The 16574-nt window shown below is 35.0% G+C and overlaps 2 protein-coding genes and 1 pseudogene across 3 annotated transcripts; all 3 read left to right on the plus strand.

Moving 5' to 3' along the window:
* The first annotated feature begins 5270 nt into the window (after positions 1–5270).
* LOC145091553 (UDP-glucose 4-epimerase GEPI48-like) lies at positions 5271–8694 on the plus strand. The gene is made up of 9 exons (XM_079029300.1): positions 5271–5751; positions 6455–6504; positions 6635–6770; positions 6873–6974; positions 7072–7299; positions 7555–7633; positions 7727–7809; positions 7994–8085; positions 8226–8694. The coding sequence occupies exons 1-9, from the start codon at positions 5563–5565 to the stop codon at positions 8347–8349; spliced, it is 1083 nt and encodes a 360-aa protein (XP_078885426.1). The 5' UTR covers positions 5271–5562; the 3' UTR covers positions 8350–8694.
* A 132-nt stretch (positions 8695–8826) lies between these two features.
* Positions 8827–13653, plus strand: LOC145091552 (dynamin-related protein 5A-like). Its single transcript, XM_079029299.1, has 16 exons — positions 8827–9757; positions 10167–10230; positions 10318–10422; positions 10532–10633; positions 10731–10781; positions 10870–10931; positions 11018–11108; positions 11199–11263; positions 11376–11570; positions 11643–11762; positions 11838–11908; positions 12040–12265; positions 12358–12408; positions 12508–12736; positions 13048–13187; positions 13336–13653. Exons 1-16 carry the CDS (start codon positions 9629–9631, stop codon positions 13456–13458), a joined length of 1824 nt encoding a protein of 607 aa, XP_078885425.1. The 5' UTR covers positions 8827–9628; the 3' UTR covers positions 13459–13653.
* Positions 13654–13922: 269 nt separating this feature from the next.
* On the plus strand, positions 13923–16237 carry LOC145091554 (tRNA nucleotidyltransferase cca1-like; annotated as a pseudogene). Its single transcript, XR_013702204.1, has 3 exons — positions 13923–14208; positions 14326–14414; positions 14504–16237. The product of XR_013702204.1 is annotated as a tRNA nucleotidyltransferase cca1-like (transcript).
* The last annotated feature ends 337 nt before the right edge of the window (positions 16238–16574 follow it).

Consider the following 16574-nt stretch of genomic DNA (forward strand, 5'->3'; position numbering starts at 1 on the left):
GGTTTATCTAATATTTTAATTTTACGCTTAATCTTGTTCTTAACTCATTTAAATCACACAATTAAGCATAAGACACATAATACTCAAATAATACATTTCTATTATTTCAAAATGAGTTATAAAGGTTAACCTAGACTATTATATCAATATTAATGCCTAGCCTAGAAACACGGGCGTTACACTGTTGTCAACAGTAGTGATGGCAAGAGGGTTGCTCCGACGGCCTCCTTGACTGATTTCTTTTCATGCGATGATGAAACTCGAATAGAAGGGAGGTAGATCGGAAGTAGCTCAAAAGATCAGCTAGTTGTTACTATCGTACCCTTCGTTTTTCCCCTTCGCACCTCACGATTGGAGTAGAAGAATAATGAGTCATCGACTACCACCTCCTAACACCCCTCGCTGCCTCCTCCTTTCCATTCCTCTTCTTCGGCCTAAGTCGAATCCTGGAGGCCATCATCGATGGCAAATCAATCGACGAAAAATCAGAAGCCATCGGACCCCCTTCCTTCAGCCAGAAGAATGATTGAACCTTCGTTGACTTCGTGTGCCTTCTTCTTGACTGCCTTTGGTTCATTCCCGTTCCAATCTCCTCTTCCTCCCATTCGATTATGCCTTCTTTCTTCCCTTCGTGTTCTGTATTCGTTTCCTTTGCGTTCCCCTTGACGATCAATCAAATGACGAACAAAAAAAATCCCTTAACCACTTTCTAATAGGCTTCCTATTTTGACCAGTTAAAAGTCAAAGTGGAATCAAACGTTAAATTAATTTATTTAGAAGTTACCCTTATTTGAAAAACAATTTACAAGATCAATCCTTTTGGACAGAAATACCCTCACACAAACAGAGGGCACAATCGGCTGTTAAGCCTTTGGACCAATTCCACAACAAATCAAACCTTTTGGACCACCGGTCCAATCCCAAAACTTTTTAGACCAAACATCCTATTTTTGACATACCACAGGGACCAAACTTGCAATTTTGTCTTTTAAATTATAACGCGACATTTTGTTAAATGACTAATAAATGACATGAAAATGATTTTGACATAATGAAAATTTATTAAAACTTTTATAAATAATTAAAATGGTTTAAAAGTTGATTTTATTGAAAACTGAACAAAGCAGAAACCCATTTTAAAATATAAATCTTATGTTATCCATTTGGAATATACACTTGTTTTAAGGGTCTTTTTTTATAGGAGAGTTCTTAGCAAGCATATTGGTTAGACATTAGGAGGGTGAAGTGTTGCTCGTGATTCCCAAGAGTCTTGGTTCGGATGACAAGTACGGTTCAAATGAACGATTTATTATCTTAGTTTGTGATACACGACAAACTCGTCAAAAAAGAAGATAAACATAGAGGTATTAAACATAAAACCCACCCTAAGAGAACATAAGCATAGAGGGATTAAAGATGCCAATGCTGACATAAAATACTCCGTAACACGTATCATAATATTATCTGTTTTGGGCCACCCAACACAAAACTTCCCAATGGGTCACCCATCTGGAATTGCTACTGTCAAAGCACATTTAACTACAAAGTTCTTATGAGATCCGTCGCGAATTTAAAATATGCATTATGACAGGGAAAGTATCCACACTCCTTATAATGAATGTTTACTTCTCCTTCATAGTGTAACGTCCCAAAAATTCAGAATATATTTTTATTTTTTAAAAAATAGAATAAAAACCCATTTTATTAAAGTTACATTCAAGGAGTGTGGATACTTTCCCGTATTATCTTTATACACTCCAAAAAGCTTCCTAATGTCTAATACGACATAAAGATCAATGTTTTTCAGTCATGCATGTCCAATGCAAGTCTAACACTCAAACCCAATCAAAATGGATAAATAAAACCAAGATCTCATGCATGGAGCTCAATACACAACAAAGTTCAGATTTGGAACATATGTCTGCCAAGGGATCTCAATAATCCATAAAGTTGCTAAATTTATGTAATTCATTCACTCAACTCAACCTAAACATGGAGAAAAGTAGGTAGAAATCTAGATCTAGCATGATATAATAAGAAAGGTAAGATCTTGAGGACTTACAAAAGTCCATAAATAGTACAAAATGATGATGAAGAGGCTTGCTTGCTGGAACAATGCTCAAGAACACCTTCTTCTTATTCTTCTTCAAGGGCTAAAATCACCACAAATAGATCACAAGGTAAAAATGGAGGTTAGGGTTTCTTGTAGGGTGATGGAGTTTGAGGGTGTACAAACCCTAGCCCTCACTTCCCTTAAACAGGGGCACAAACCCCCGAATTAGGGTTAAACACTCAAGTGACCGCCACATTGTGACCATCAACTTGTCACGTCGTGGCACACAAGATTGATGCACATTTTATACAGCCATGACCACGTAATGGAACAAGGTTTTCCCCAAAAACCCCATATTTGATCCCATTAAGTCTTTATATGGTCTAGTATGGAAAACAAGTGTTACACATAGACGATGTGTGATCAAGTGTAGCTAGTCACTCACCTTTACCCCCTTTATAGGGTTCGACATCCCTATTGAACACATGAACACATGCCCTACCTCTAATACAATTTGTAACATTCCTCATAACACATGTGTTGGTGTGATCAAGTGCAGGTACCCCCCCCCCCCTTTTTACTACCTTTATAGGGTTCGACATCCCTGTTGAGCACATCAATACATGCCCTAACTCTAATATAATCTGTAACATTCCTCATAATACGTGTGTTGGGTCACCTGACAAAGAAACTTCTAAGTTGATCACCCATCATGGAATTGTTCTCGCGTGGGCACGCTTAACTACAAAACTTTTACGAGATATGTTGTCCTCATAAATTTAAAACATGTTGTGATAAGGAATGTATCCATACCCTTGTAAGAAAATGTTTATTCTCTTTCCCAACCAATGTAGAATAATAGCCTCTAGTATTAATGATAGCGTGAAAGAATTTTGTATTCTCATTTCCCTCGACATCCCATCTAACTCGTATATTTTGTTTAAGGACAAGCCTATTTGTTGTATCTAATTTCATGATACGTTTTTTTTGAATTACTTATTTGCATCTTTCAGGGGAGACTAAAGGTTTATATCCAAGAACCATTTTCACTCCATCAATTTTTGATAGTATCCATGACATCAACTTGTCTACAGACCTTGAATTACCCCTACACACTCTAATGGTAGATCTTACGACTTTTAATTTGTGCAACATCACTTGATGCCATTTCCAAATATGATCTGATCCAAGCAAAAGCATTGGACAAAACCTCTATAGGTTCATCTAAAAGTAATCATGAATTGAAATTTATTAAAGGTATTGGGACATAATCCATTACTGGACTTACAACAATTAATAGGTTATGTTCGAAGTGCAACATCGATAAAGCTATGACTGAAGGAGTATCCTAACGGGCCATAAAATTGTTGTAAGCCAAAAGCGAGCCAATTTAGTTAACCTCGTCATCCCTCACATATGTAATAGAAATTAAATATCCTCATCTATATTAAAAACTTTTTGGCGTACAAGAAAACTCTCATTTATATTAAAAAAGAAAAAGAAAAACGAAAAGTAAACTCATGTTTATCAAAGAAAGATTTTAAGTGGATGAACATCTCGTGCAATGTTTAAAGGGTTTAGATGGTGTTTGTGATTGAGTTTCAAGAGTGCTTAGGCCAAACGATATAGAAGCAACGATACAAAATTGTGGCTATGTGGAGGTTGTACTACAGTCGTGCACGCCATCCTTGGATCCACGAGCGTTGTGGTTTGTGGAGAGTGGCAGGGATATATATATATATATATATATATATATATATATATATATATATATATATATATATATATGACAAACCAAATAGAAAGTCTATATTTATCTTAATCTGTCATTTGTCTTTCTTCCTTTTTTTCTTTCTCTCTTCCACAACTCTATATCTATTTAGGGAGTACTCCATTTAATCATCCATGTTTCAGTGGTGGTGATTTTGGTTGAGCCGGAAGAACCCACGCCCTTTGGTATAGGTTGTATACCTCATGACCTTATTGACTTATTAGTTTTCCAAAAATAAATATCCTACATATGTAAACATCCTACAATATCACCATTTCTACTCTAATAAATAAAAGATCTTTTGGGACATATCGTCATCTTATTCATTTTGGCACATTTTGATATGTGGTTATTTTAAATTAATTTATATTTACATGTCATTTTATGGGTTTTTCATTTTATTAAATTTCATATAATATTTAAATATAATAACTACAATAAATATAATAATAAATTGATATCTATTTCATTAATGGATTTACCTTCCAATTTCAAAATTCCTAAGGCTAGTGGGTGTCATACGACATATAACATAGTTTTTTATTGTCATTTCATTTTTTTCACTCACCCTATAAAGCAGGTGGGTATCACAACACACCTTACTACACCCACCACAATACACATTTTTATGTATAAAGTACCGCATTTGAAGGTTTATATCGCACTGTGAAACCATAATGCACGACAAACTTACCACAGTGAAGCAAGGAGGATCGGTGCAATGTTGATCACACACCACAGTGTCACATCACATACCGCAGTGTGTGGTATTATATGCACATAGGGGCCTAAATTAAAGACACGCTAATTTTCTTTTGTTTATTTATTTAAATTAAAAAAAAACTCTTCAATTTTAATAATTCAATATTTTTAATTTTTTTTTTTTTTTTTATAAATTCAAACTTCTTAATAGTTAAACCTTTATATTTAATTTTCCTTTTTAAATAAATTTATGTAATATATGAATGTTCCTTTTTAAATAAATTTATGTAATATATGAATGAAGCAACTAATTATATGTTATCTCAAACCAATCATTATAATCATTTTATTTAACAAATAAAACGAAAGCATCTTAAAGTGAACGGTTGTAATTATATCATTTAAAAATTTATAATAAATTATATTTTCGTTATTGCTCTTTCACATTCTAATTTGCATAATAGTTAGCTTATCATAAAAATATAATTCGGTAATTAAAATGTATTATACAATATCAGTATCCAAATAAATAGATTTTAATAACAATACAAGATTTTTTTTTTCTGTACCACCTTAGTATTTTTCTTCATATACACAACTTTAATCCAGTGACATTTGACCACGTGTCGTCCCGTAGCAGAGTATCCTCCCCCAATTGGGATCGTGAAAGACATTAAAGAAACCCTAATTAAAATTTGCATTCTCCCATATGTGTCCCACTCGTTTCAATGCCAACAGTATATATACTACATGGACTTCATCACGTCAAACCCACCTGTTTGTAAATAATGTTAAAAGCTTAAACACTCGTCTGATTCAATTCTCCTCTCTGTCAAAACCAACATACCCAATATTCTTTCTTTTTCTTCGTCTCTACAGATCCTTATAATCATATTAGCCACTTTAAATTGTACATAAAAGCTTCGTTTTTTCTATACGTAAAGAGAGAAGGAGAGCTTTTTTGGGGGTTGAGTCGCTTCCTGTTCTTGAATTTTGTTTGGGTAGCGGTTCCATTTATAGAAAACTTTGAATTACGATGGGGCCGCCTCTTTGCGTATTGGTGACCGGTGGTGCTGGGTATATAGGGAGCCATACTGTGCTGCAGTTATTATTGGAAGGTTACAAGACGGTGGTTGTTGATAATTTTGATAATTCGTCTCATGTTGCTATCCATCGAGTTCAGAAACTCGCCGGTGATTATGGACGTAACCTGTCTTTTCACAAGGTTAAAATTCTTTCTGGCCCCTTTTCAAATTCCACGTTCGTGGATAATTCTTCCCGTGTTTCGAGTTTTTAAAAGATTCGGGGTTTAGTTTTGCATGTACGATTATTGGGTTTTGAATTAAACAGTTGATCGACTAGGTTCTTTACTGGATTGAAAATCGTCAGTTTTACCCTTAGAATTTTGCTATGCCTTCCTTTCAGAATTGATTTTGTATCCGACAAGTCAATTATTAGATGTAATTGAGGGTACTTTATGTTGATTGTAGTCCTTTTCAAAAAATAAAATAAAACTGATGACGATTTATCCAGTAAATAATCGAGTTAGGGTTTTTCACTTAGATGTATTTACTTTACTATCGTGAGTGTTGAATTGTTAGGTAGCCAAATTAAGTTGTGATTCAGGTAATGCCTTTTTAGAAATTGATTGATGGTACAGTTTAGGTTTAGTTAGGAGTTACAACTATGTTGGTGGCAAGTCTACATCCAACTGAAAAAGTTGGTTAAAAAATTTATTGTTAGAGCACCTCAGATTTATCTTCTTTTTTTTTTTTTTTTAATCCTTATGTTTTTTCTTTTGAGCAAACTCCAAAACAATTATTTTTACTGCAACCCCTTACCTGGCCCACACCACCATAAATTATGCTTTTTTTTTTTTTTTTTTTTTTTTAAATACCAAAGATTCTAAGGTTTCTTCTTCGCCACAGATTGACATCCGTAATAAGCCTGCATTGGAGGAACTTTTTAAGTCAACAAAGTAAGTTTTCCTTTCACAAACTATTGTTATAAGTTATATCTATTGGGAATTTTAGTCCATAAATTAGTGGTTAAACTACTGAAATGATTAGAAATTGGTGGTATGAATTTTGATTCTGATATCCATGCAGGTTTGATTCTGTTATTCATTTTTCTGGATTAAAGGCAGTTGGTGAAAGTGTGAAGAAGCCCTTGATGTATTATGACAACAATATCATTGGTACTTTAACTCTATTGCAAGTTATGAATGCCCATGGATGCAAGAAGGTATGGTGTACCCCCTTTATTATTATTATTATTATTATACCCAAATCTGAGAAATGACATGAACGCCCTCCTGATTGCATAATCTGTTATGAAACATTTCAGCTAGTGTTTTCATCATCAGCCACTGTTTATGGATGGCCAAAGGAGGTACCATGCACTGAAGATTTTCCTTTATCTGCAGCCAATCCATATGGAAGAACCAAGGTATGATGATTATCAAATATCTATCAACTGCTTGCTTACATTACATTACAACTAAATAGTAAATACTAATGGAATGAATGAATGAATGTCCCTTCAGCTGATGATTGAGGAGATGTGTCGGGACATATATGCTTCGGATTCTAAATGGAAAATTATTCTGTTGAGGTATTTCAACCCTGTTGGGGCCCACCCTAGTGGTGATATTGGTGAGGATCCTCGTGGGGTTCCAAACAATCTCATGCCATTTGTCCAGCAAGTAGCAGTTGGTAGGCTACCTACACTTACAGTCTTTGGAACTGACTACTCCACCAAAGATGGAACCGGGGTATGTTACTTTAATGTTTCTACTCTTTTCAATCTTTCATATTTCTATTTCAGTAAAGATTTAATGCATCTATCTATACTCTTTTGGGTTGGTTTCTTTTTTGTGTTGTATGCTCTGTTTCATAAAACTTATCTGCAATGATTGGGAAATGTTGGAATTTGAAATTACCTTATTTGAGGTTCTACTGAGTTTTCCTCCTGTTGTTTGTTGGGAATTACGATGTTGATAATTACCTTTTTCACCCTCAATTTTCAGGTACGTGATTACATCCATGTTGTGGATTTAGCAGATGGACACACTGCTGCTTTGAAGAAACTCTCGGACCCTAAAATAGGTGTGTGTGTGTGTGTGTGTTACAGATGACATTTTGTAGTTTTGGAAATTTTCTTCTGTTTGACATTAAATCAAACCATTATCTGTTTTTTAGGCTGTGAAGTCTACAACTTGGGAACGGGTAAAGGCACATCTGTTTTGGAGATGGTAGCAGCTTTTGAAAAGGCATCAGGAAAGGTATTACAATTACAATCTTGAAAATATGTTATCAAGTTTCTATCCACTGTTCATAAAGAAAATCTACTTGTATTTATTTGTTTATTTTAAGAAAATCTACCCAATTAATAATAATAAAACCGAAAGTAGCTAGAATGGTGTATATAGATGATAAGGCTTACATGTAATGTTTGTGTTTGTCCAGCAAATTCCTATTGTGACAGCTGGGCGTCGACCTGGTGATGCTGAGGTGGTATATGCATCAACAGAGAAAGCAGAACGTGAATTGAACTGGAAGTAAGTAGTGATCATCTTGTTTTTACTGCTAATATGAATGAACATAGATAGATATATGTGACCTTAAATCTTGCCTATGAAAAGTCAAAAAAAAAGATAATTTATTTATGGTTATGGTTATGGTTAATTGGTTATTGCAGGCCAAAGTATGGGATAGATGAGATGTGCAGAGATCAGTGGAATTGGGCCAGCAAGAACCCCTATGGTTATCTAACCAAAGATGAAGATGAAGCCAAAGCCAAATCCAAATCCAAAGAAAAGTAACAACAGCTTTTGCAATTACTACTTGCTATTAATTAGGTTTTAGTCCTATCAGCTTTTCTTTCTTTCTTTCTTTCTTCTGTAATTAATTACTGGTTGGTTGTTTTTTTTAATGGTTTTTGTCATAGAAGTTAAGGTAAGGTAGCCCGGCTAACGCAGAAAGTAAAACAAGGTAAAAAAAAAAAAACTACTGTAGTTAGTCCATTATCTCGTACAAATAGATGGGTTTCTAGTTTCTTGTATATGGAATATTTATGGTATTTGTGTAGCAGTGGGTAGGGATGTGGTGTCCTTTCTTTTATTCCTTATATTTAAAAATTATTTCAGTAAAGATTTATGCTTTCTGTATCTATACTTCCCTTGCTCTCTCTTTTTTTTTTTTTGGCAATCTTATACTTCCGGTGTCTTTTTGCATCAAGATTCACGATCATTGTTTGTTAATTAATAAGCATGATATCTTAACTAGGAGGTTAAGTTAGGTTGGTTCTTTTTATGTTTTTGATGTATAGATTTGCTGGAATATACCAGACAAATACTGTGTTCCGATTCTAAATAAAAAATACATTGGCCGATCTGATTTGTTTTAAGCCATGGTTGGGCTATCATCTAATCTAATTATAAAATATAATTCCGAATCAGTGAGGTTTCCAAAGTGTTATAAAACGCGTTGACACTTGAAACATCAACGTCAAACCAAATGAAAAGTTACATGCACGTCAATACAAATAATCTATAGAATATGAGTAATATAAACACTTTCGAAACAAATAAAACTATAAACAAACAACAAAGAGGACAAATATTTGTAGACTTTGACTTCATAAATAACTTATAATATACTCTTTGTTAATGTATACTTTTTATCGGCTGCTTACAAATCTAGTCCCTATGATATTATATGTGTTTGTAATTCACTCTATAAAACAATTACTCGTATAAGCTAAATAGATTTTTCAAGTTTCCTTATTGACGAACGCAACCCTATTGAGAAATTGATCATCCTTAAATAAAATGGACTCCTCTCATAAACTTCAAACTTTGACCCAATAACAAACTTATGGAAGAAGGAGTGTGTACCAAACTTATGGAAGAAGGAATGTGTATAGAAAAGAAATTTAAATTTATGAAAACAATGCAACTGGGGTCCATTTGTCAAGGTCTCGTTATGCTTAAAGTCAACAGTTTAGCGATCGATTCTCTTGTATATATACAATACAAACCCTCTTCCTGTTAAAACAAGCTTCTCTCTCTCTCTCTCTCTCTCACACACACACACACATCAATGGAGAGTTTGATAAGCTTAGTGAACAAATTACAAAGAGCATGCACAGCATTGGGTGATCACGGAGAAGCGAGTTCATTGCCAACTCTTTGGGACTCTTTGCCTTCCATCGCTGTTGTTGGTGGTCAGGTTAATTCCATCTCTTTTATACTTTTCCTTTATATCGGTGAATTTCATCATCTTAGATTTAGCTCATAATTATAAATGCAGAATAATCAGTAAAGATTCTTGCTTTAGTTTAGAGACGCAAGCACCCATAAATAAATGTATGCATTCATGCATGTGTCTCAACAGAATCAGCTTCTTCAACCGACTAAATGAAGAAGAATGTGTCTATATCTGTTATCTCTACTGTACAGTGTACACCCAACTTTCTTTATTGAATCGAACACCCATCTTTCATGTCTTTAATTGTGCATGTGTAGGAAGTAGAATTTTACATCTTCAGATGAGCAACTATACTTATCATTCAACGAAGTTTCTATCTTTTTTATGGGGTTGTTTTGTATTCACTTGATTCGTTGTCTAATTTGGACAGAGTTCTGGGAAATCTTCAGTTTTGGAAAGTATTGTTGGCAAAGACTTCTTGCCAAGAGGATCAGGTATGCCAATGTCATATCATCCTTATTCATTTGACAATAATTTGAATCAAGAAATGATGATCGATGTGTTATGATTGCTATATCCAGGAATCGTTACTAGGCGCCCGCTGGTTTTGCAGCTTCATACGATAGATCAAAGCAAAGAATATGCAGAATTCCTCCACCTTCCATCAAAAAAGTTTTATGATTTTGGTATCATCAACTGCCCTTATTCTCAATTGTTTCCTTCATGCATATTGATCATGGTTTTGTCAGATAAGTAGTGACATAATTGTGGTGATCTTATAATGATAATGTGTAGCTGCTGTAAGGAAAGAGATTTCAGATGAGACTGATCGTGAAACGGGGCAAACGAAACAAATTTCAAGTGTTCCCATTCATCTTAGTATCTATTCTCCAAATGGTAAATTTATAACATTCAATGTTATAATATAAAACTAGCAAATATAGGCCTTCAATGAATTCGGATTCGATTTTAATGAAATCATTGATCTCAACAGTGGTGAACTTGACTTTGGTCGATCTTCCTGGACTCACAAAAGTTGCAGTTGGTAAATGAAGCAGATATTTCATTACTTTTTAATGGAATCAACAGTCATGAAATGAGCTCCTCCTAATTTAAATCTTGAATGAATGTAGATGGTCAATCTGAAAGCATTGTACAAGAGATTGAGGATATGCTCCGTGCCTATATTCAAAAGGTTGACTTTAATCTTGGACGATTATAAAATGAGTACACACTCTTGGGTTTCTTTCTGTTGATGGAATTTAAAATTTCTTGATGCAGCCAAACTGCATTATTTTGGCTATTTCACCTGCTAATCAAGATCTGGCTACATCAGATGCGATTAAAATGTCGCGTGAAGTGGACCCCACAGGTACCAGAATGCATTTACATTCTCAAACTTCAGTCTCTAAATCATTTTGAATGCTAAGTTATGAGCTTGAGATTTGAATTGCCACTTTAGGAGAAAGAACTATTGGAGTCTTGACCAAAATTGATTTGATGGATAAGGGTACTGATGCAGTCGATGTAAGTTAATCTGCTGAATGATATCGATCTTAAGTGTTCTTGGTGGGGTTCATCATCATCATCATCATCATCATCATCATCATCTTATCTATGTTTTCTTGTTTTTTTTTAGATCTTAGAAGGAAAATCATATCGGCTAAAGTTTCCATGGGTTGGGGTTGTGAATCGTTCACAACAAGATATTAACAAACGGGTTGATATGTCTTCTGCTAGACGTAGGGAGCGAGAATACTTCTCCAACAGCAGAGACTACAAACACCTGGCTCCAAGAATGGGGTCTGAATATCTTGCAAAGATGCTTTCAAAGGTATAGTTAGTTAATCATTTAAGATGCTAAAACCATGTGTTGTTGAAAGATGACTTGATTTACTCTCATCAGCATTTAGAAGGCGTGATCAAATCAAGAATCCCAGGCATACAGTCGCTAATCAGCAAAACAGTTGCTGATCTTGAAGCTGAACTTAGCCATCTTGGAAAGCCTATTTCTACTGATGCTGGTGTAAGTCTTGTGTGTGTATGTGTGAAGATGCACCTAATAGATGTTGATGTTTATATATGGTTAAAAATATTACAGGGGAAGTTGCTTCTGATAATGGATATTTGTCGGGCTTTTGATCAAATATACAAAGAACATCTAAACGGAATGTAAGGACACGATCCTCAACCACTAAAACGGGTTGAATGCAAAAAATAACAATGAACGTACATTACCTTAATAAGAAAAAAAAAAGTTGAAAGTACAATGCCGTGATGGAAAGTTATTTGTTGTTGTGTAGGCGATCCGGGGGAGATAAAATATACCATGTTTTTGAAAGGCAGCTTCCTGCTGCTCTTAAGAAGTTGCAGTTTGAGCAACAATTGTCAATGGAAAATATCAAGAAACTGATCACAGAAGCTGATGGATATCAACCACATCTCATAGCCCCTGAGCAAGGATACCGTCACATTATTGAATCTTCATTAATCACCATCAAAGGCCCTGCTGAGGCCTCAGTCAACGCGGTATTTCTATTTCAAAAGAAAATACTAATAGCATTCTTACTTCTTAATTTCTTGAAAAAAAAAAAAAAAAAACTAACTTTTCAAGATTTTAGGTTGATATCATACTCAAGGAGCTGGTCCGCAAGGCCATCAGCGAGACCATGGTGGGTTAATGGGTTTTATCACATGTTTGGTTTCTTGAAAAAGTTTTTTTTTTTTTTTTTTTTTTAATTAAAAAAATAATAATTTGATTGGTTGTTTAGGAATTGAAGCAGTATCCGAGTTTGAGAAAAGAAGTGGAGAGGGCTGCGAATGAGTCGCTTGAAAGAATGAAGAAAGAAAGTAGGAAGGCGACACTTATGTTGGTTGATATGGAATGTTGTTACCTGACGGCTGATTTCTTCCGGAACCTTCCGCAAGAATTTGAGAAGGGTGGAAACCCGACACTGTCCATTTTTGATAGATACAATGATTCGTACCTTAGACGAATTGGTAAGCTCCTCGTTTTATCATTTTCATTTTGTAAGGTCTCGATAAGGGTCAAATTCAAGAAATAGCAACGTACTTTCACTGCTTTACTTTCATTTGTTTTTATTACACAACATTGTACTCTCAACAATCTACCCAATTATAGCAATGTCATCCAAATACAAAACAATTTTCACTGTTTTAATTGGGTAGATATTTCTTTCGAAATATAATGTCTTATCAAGAGAAAAGTACATTGCTATATTTCTTGCATTTAACCCTATATATATTTTACAACAGATGTTCAACTAAATCATTCTCTGTATCGAAAACAGGAGCAACAGTGTTGCAGTATGTGAATATGGTTCTTGCAGGCCTGGTGAACTCGGTTCCAAAGTCCGTGGTTCACTGTCAAGTGCGTGAAGCCAAACGCAGTCTTCTTGACCATTTTTTTGCAGAGTTAGGTCGAAAAACTGTAAGTTACTAGTCATTTGTTCGTGGTTTTTTTTTAGTAACAATAGCATATTTATAAAAACAACATCTTCAGTTACTTTGTAAGTCAAATTTCAACACCAATGGGCCTGTGAATTAAATATTAATAAGAATGGTTTATAATTATGCAGCCAATTCAGTTATCAAATTTATTGAATGAAGATCCTGCGATCATGGAGAGGCGTTCGTCACTAGCAAAGAGATTAGAGTTATATAAAAGTGCACAAATGGAGATTAGTAGTGTTTCATGGTGATGAAGAGAAAAAACCATGAAAACTTGGTTATTTGTGCCTCGAGTTTTTTGGATTCATATATTATTCGTTTAGCATGGGATTAATTTTCACCAGTTGCAAAGCGCAAAGTGCAATGTAATATGGTTTTCCATTTGCAGTATTAATTGTGAAATTGTATTGGATATGATATAAAAAGGCATTAATGATAATGTGTATTCCTCCACAACATGTTTTCTTGTATGTTATCTGTCATTCTTAGGAAAACAAAAACAAAAGAATATTTTTCTGGTTTTCTAAGATAAATTTCTGCAAGTACTTATATCTGATTAATAGACCATTGATTTTATAATCTAAAATGTATTTAATAAAATTAATTTTCAACTAAAATGCAAGTTTATACTTTATACAGTCCACTGAAATGGACCTTATTTATGGATTTTACTGAAAAAAATTGCTGTTAAATCTTCATATTGGGTCCCGCCCCAAGGAAAAAACCGGAAACCGCTTTCTCTGACTCTTTCCTCCCTCCGCCGTCCCGCCGCCCCTATTGGTTGGCGCCTCCGCCGTCAAGCCTGCCTCGCTGACCGTCTCCACTCTCCAGTATCGTCTTCGACTCTTCGAATTCGGCTTCAGTTTTCTCTTCTGTTCAGTGTTCATCCATCGACCATCGTTGCTGCGGCTACATACATTGTAAATCCCTCGTTCTTCCAATCACACCCTTACTTGATAACACCATTCCTTCAAGTCTATACGTCCGTAACAAAATCTCAGGTAACTGTTTAATCTCTGTTTCTCTTAATGTCTTTTACAAGTTTTTACCGGCCTGTCAACTTGTTTGGAAATAAAATAGTCGTTGTTTGGATTCTGTTAATATCTTTTCGATTATAGGGTTAGCAAACCAGTGATTTGCAAGGTCTCCAAGAACATTTGCCCATCTCCGGTCCTGTTCTTCATCTATTGCATGTAGCGATTACAAGGTGCACATTCATATTTATTTATTCAGATTATCAGAAAATTGCTTTCATTTTTTCCCCAAAAGAAGTCATTTGTTGTGTCCATGTTGCAGTGCGACGATGAAGAAAAATGGATCATTTAACATTTATCCAACTGATAAAGAGAAGAATCTATTTTATCTGCTGTGCCAAGTTATTGCTCATTTTAATCTTGAAACCCAGCTTCGTGTTGCTGGTGGGTGGGTGAGGGACAAACTCTTAGGGCAAGAATGCAATGACATCGATATTGCCATTGATAAAATGTTATGGCGTGACTTTTGTATGAAGGTGAACGAATATTTGGCTTCTACAGGAGAAGAAAGAAAAGAATTCATTGAGATTCGAAGCAATCCAGACAAATCCAAGCATCTGGAAACAGCAAGAATGTGTATCTTTGATGTCTGGATTGATTTTGTCAACTTGCGATGCGAAGATTACACCCAATTCCAAAACAGCAGAATTCCAAGTATGCGATTTGGTTCTGCAGAAGAGGATGCATATCGAAGGGATCTTACCATTAACAGCATGTTTTATAACATCCATACATGTGAAGTTGAAGATTTCACAGGAAGAGGGTTAGATGATTTGAAGTGTAGGAATATCATGACACCATTGGAACCAAAGAAGACATTCTTGGATGATCCGTTGAGGGTTCTTAGAGCAATCCGGTTTAGTACTAGGTTAGAGTTTGAAATGGGGAAGAGGTAAAGGTTGCAGCTGGAGACAATGATGTGAAATCAGCAATTGTTGATAAAGTCAGCAGAGAAAGAATCAGGCATGAGATTGATCTTATGCTAAGTGGGAACCAACGAGCTAAAGCATTGGGTTATTTATCAGACTTTGGGTTGTCTTCACACCACCTCCAAATTGCAAGCCTTTAATCTTAAAAGAAGACAATAAAGATAAAATCTGTGTAGGATATATGGATCTGGCATGGAGATGCATGTGTGATTGTGATTGTGAAGTGGGTGGATGTGGTTTTACAGATAAACAGAAGAGGGTGTATTTGTATGCGTCTTTGCTCCTTCCACTTTGGATGACTGTCTACATAGATAACAAAAAGAAAACCGCACCCGTTGTGACCTATATAATTATCAACACTAGTGATGGTGATGAGGTTATGAGGCTGTATGATGCAGTTGACAGGTTTTTGTGTTTGATCCCTTTGATATTGTTTGGTGAAGATATGGAAATTCCTTGGGAAACTGATATTATTGAGGTTTCTGTGGCATCGAAAACAAGAATCTTGTTGGGTTTGCTTCTGAGGGAAATCAAAGGTTTATGGAGGGCTGCATTGATGCTGTCTACTTTTTTGTTTAAGAATACTGCTGTTGAGGAGGGTGTATTAGTATTAGGTGGGGATGAAGTGGAGAAAAGAAGGAAAGTGTTTGTAGAGGTTGAGCAAGAAATCTTGAGATTAGGTCTGGAAAAAGTGTGGGAAATGAAAGCTTTGGTTAATGGGAAGGATATAATGAGGCATTTGGGGGTTGAAAAGCTGTTGGCAAATGGCAGCGAAGATTACTGCAACTTGCTAACCCTTCTTGTGGAAGCGTACAGGAATGTTTAGATTGGATGACTGAGCAAATGAAGTTGGAGTAAATCAATGCCAATGGTGATCGTTTTTGATACCAATTAAGCATATAAATTTCATTCTTTATATTTCCTTTCAAAATCTCTAACTAATGTTGCCAATATATTATATCTTAGTAGCTTGTGATGTTCATGTCATGGCTTTGAGAACCATTAACACTTTTTATGCAAATTCCACCCGCAACTCTTGAATGATGCATGCATGTTTGTCTCCTTGATTACCAACTCAAAATATAGTAATTTAGAACACCAATATGCATTTTCATTGAACCTGAGAAAGGGGTTTTCAGTAAATGATCTTGTTTGTAGGTTTCAAAAAGAAATGGATCGGGTGTATCATATGGAGGTGAGGTAGCATTGGTCTCACAAACAGTCCATGATTCAAGATTTTGATTTCATCATTGATCAAAAAGTGGTTTATTAATGTGGTTTTTGTTTAAGTAAGAGTGTTTGCATTTCTGATATGCTGATTGTGTTTGATTAGTGTAAAACTCTAAATTTGTTTACTTGGGTGGGTTTGAATTATTGCTCCCTGAAACTGCAGTTTTTTAGGCT

Source organism: Lactuca serriola, chromosome 3 (assembly GCF_051521515.1).
Source record: "Lactuca serriola cultivar US96UC23 chromosome 3, Lser_US96UC23_V15, whole genome shotgun sequence".
Lineage (NCBI taxonomy): Eukaryota > Viridiplantae > Streptophyta > Magnoliopsida > Asterales > Asteraceae > Lactuca > Lactuca serriola.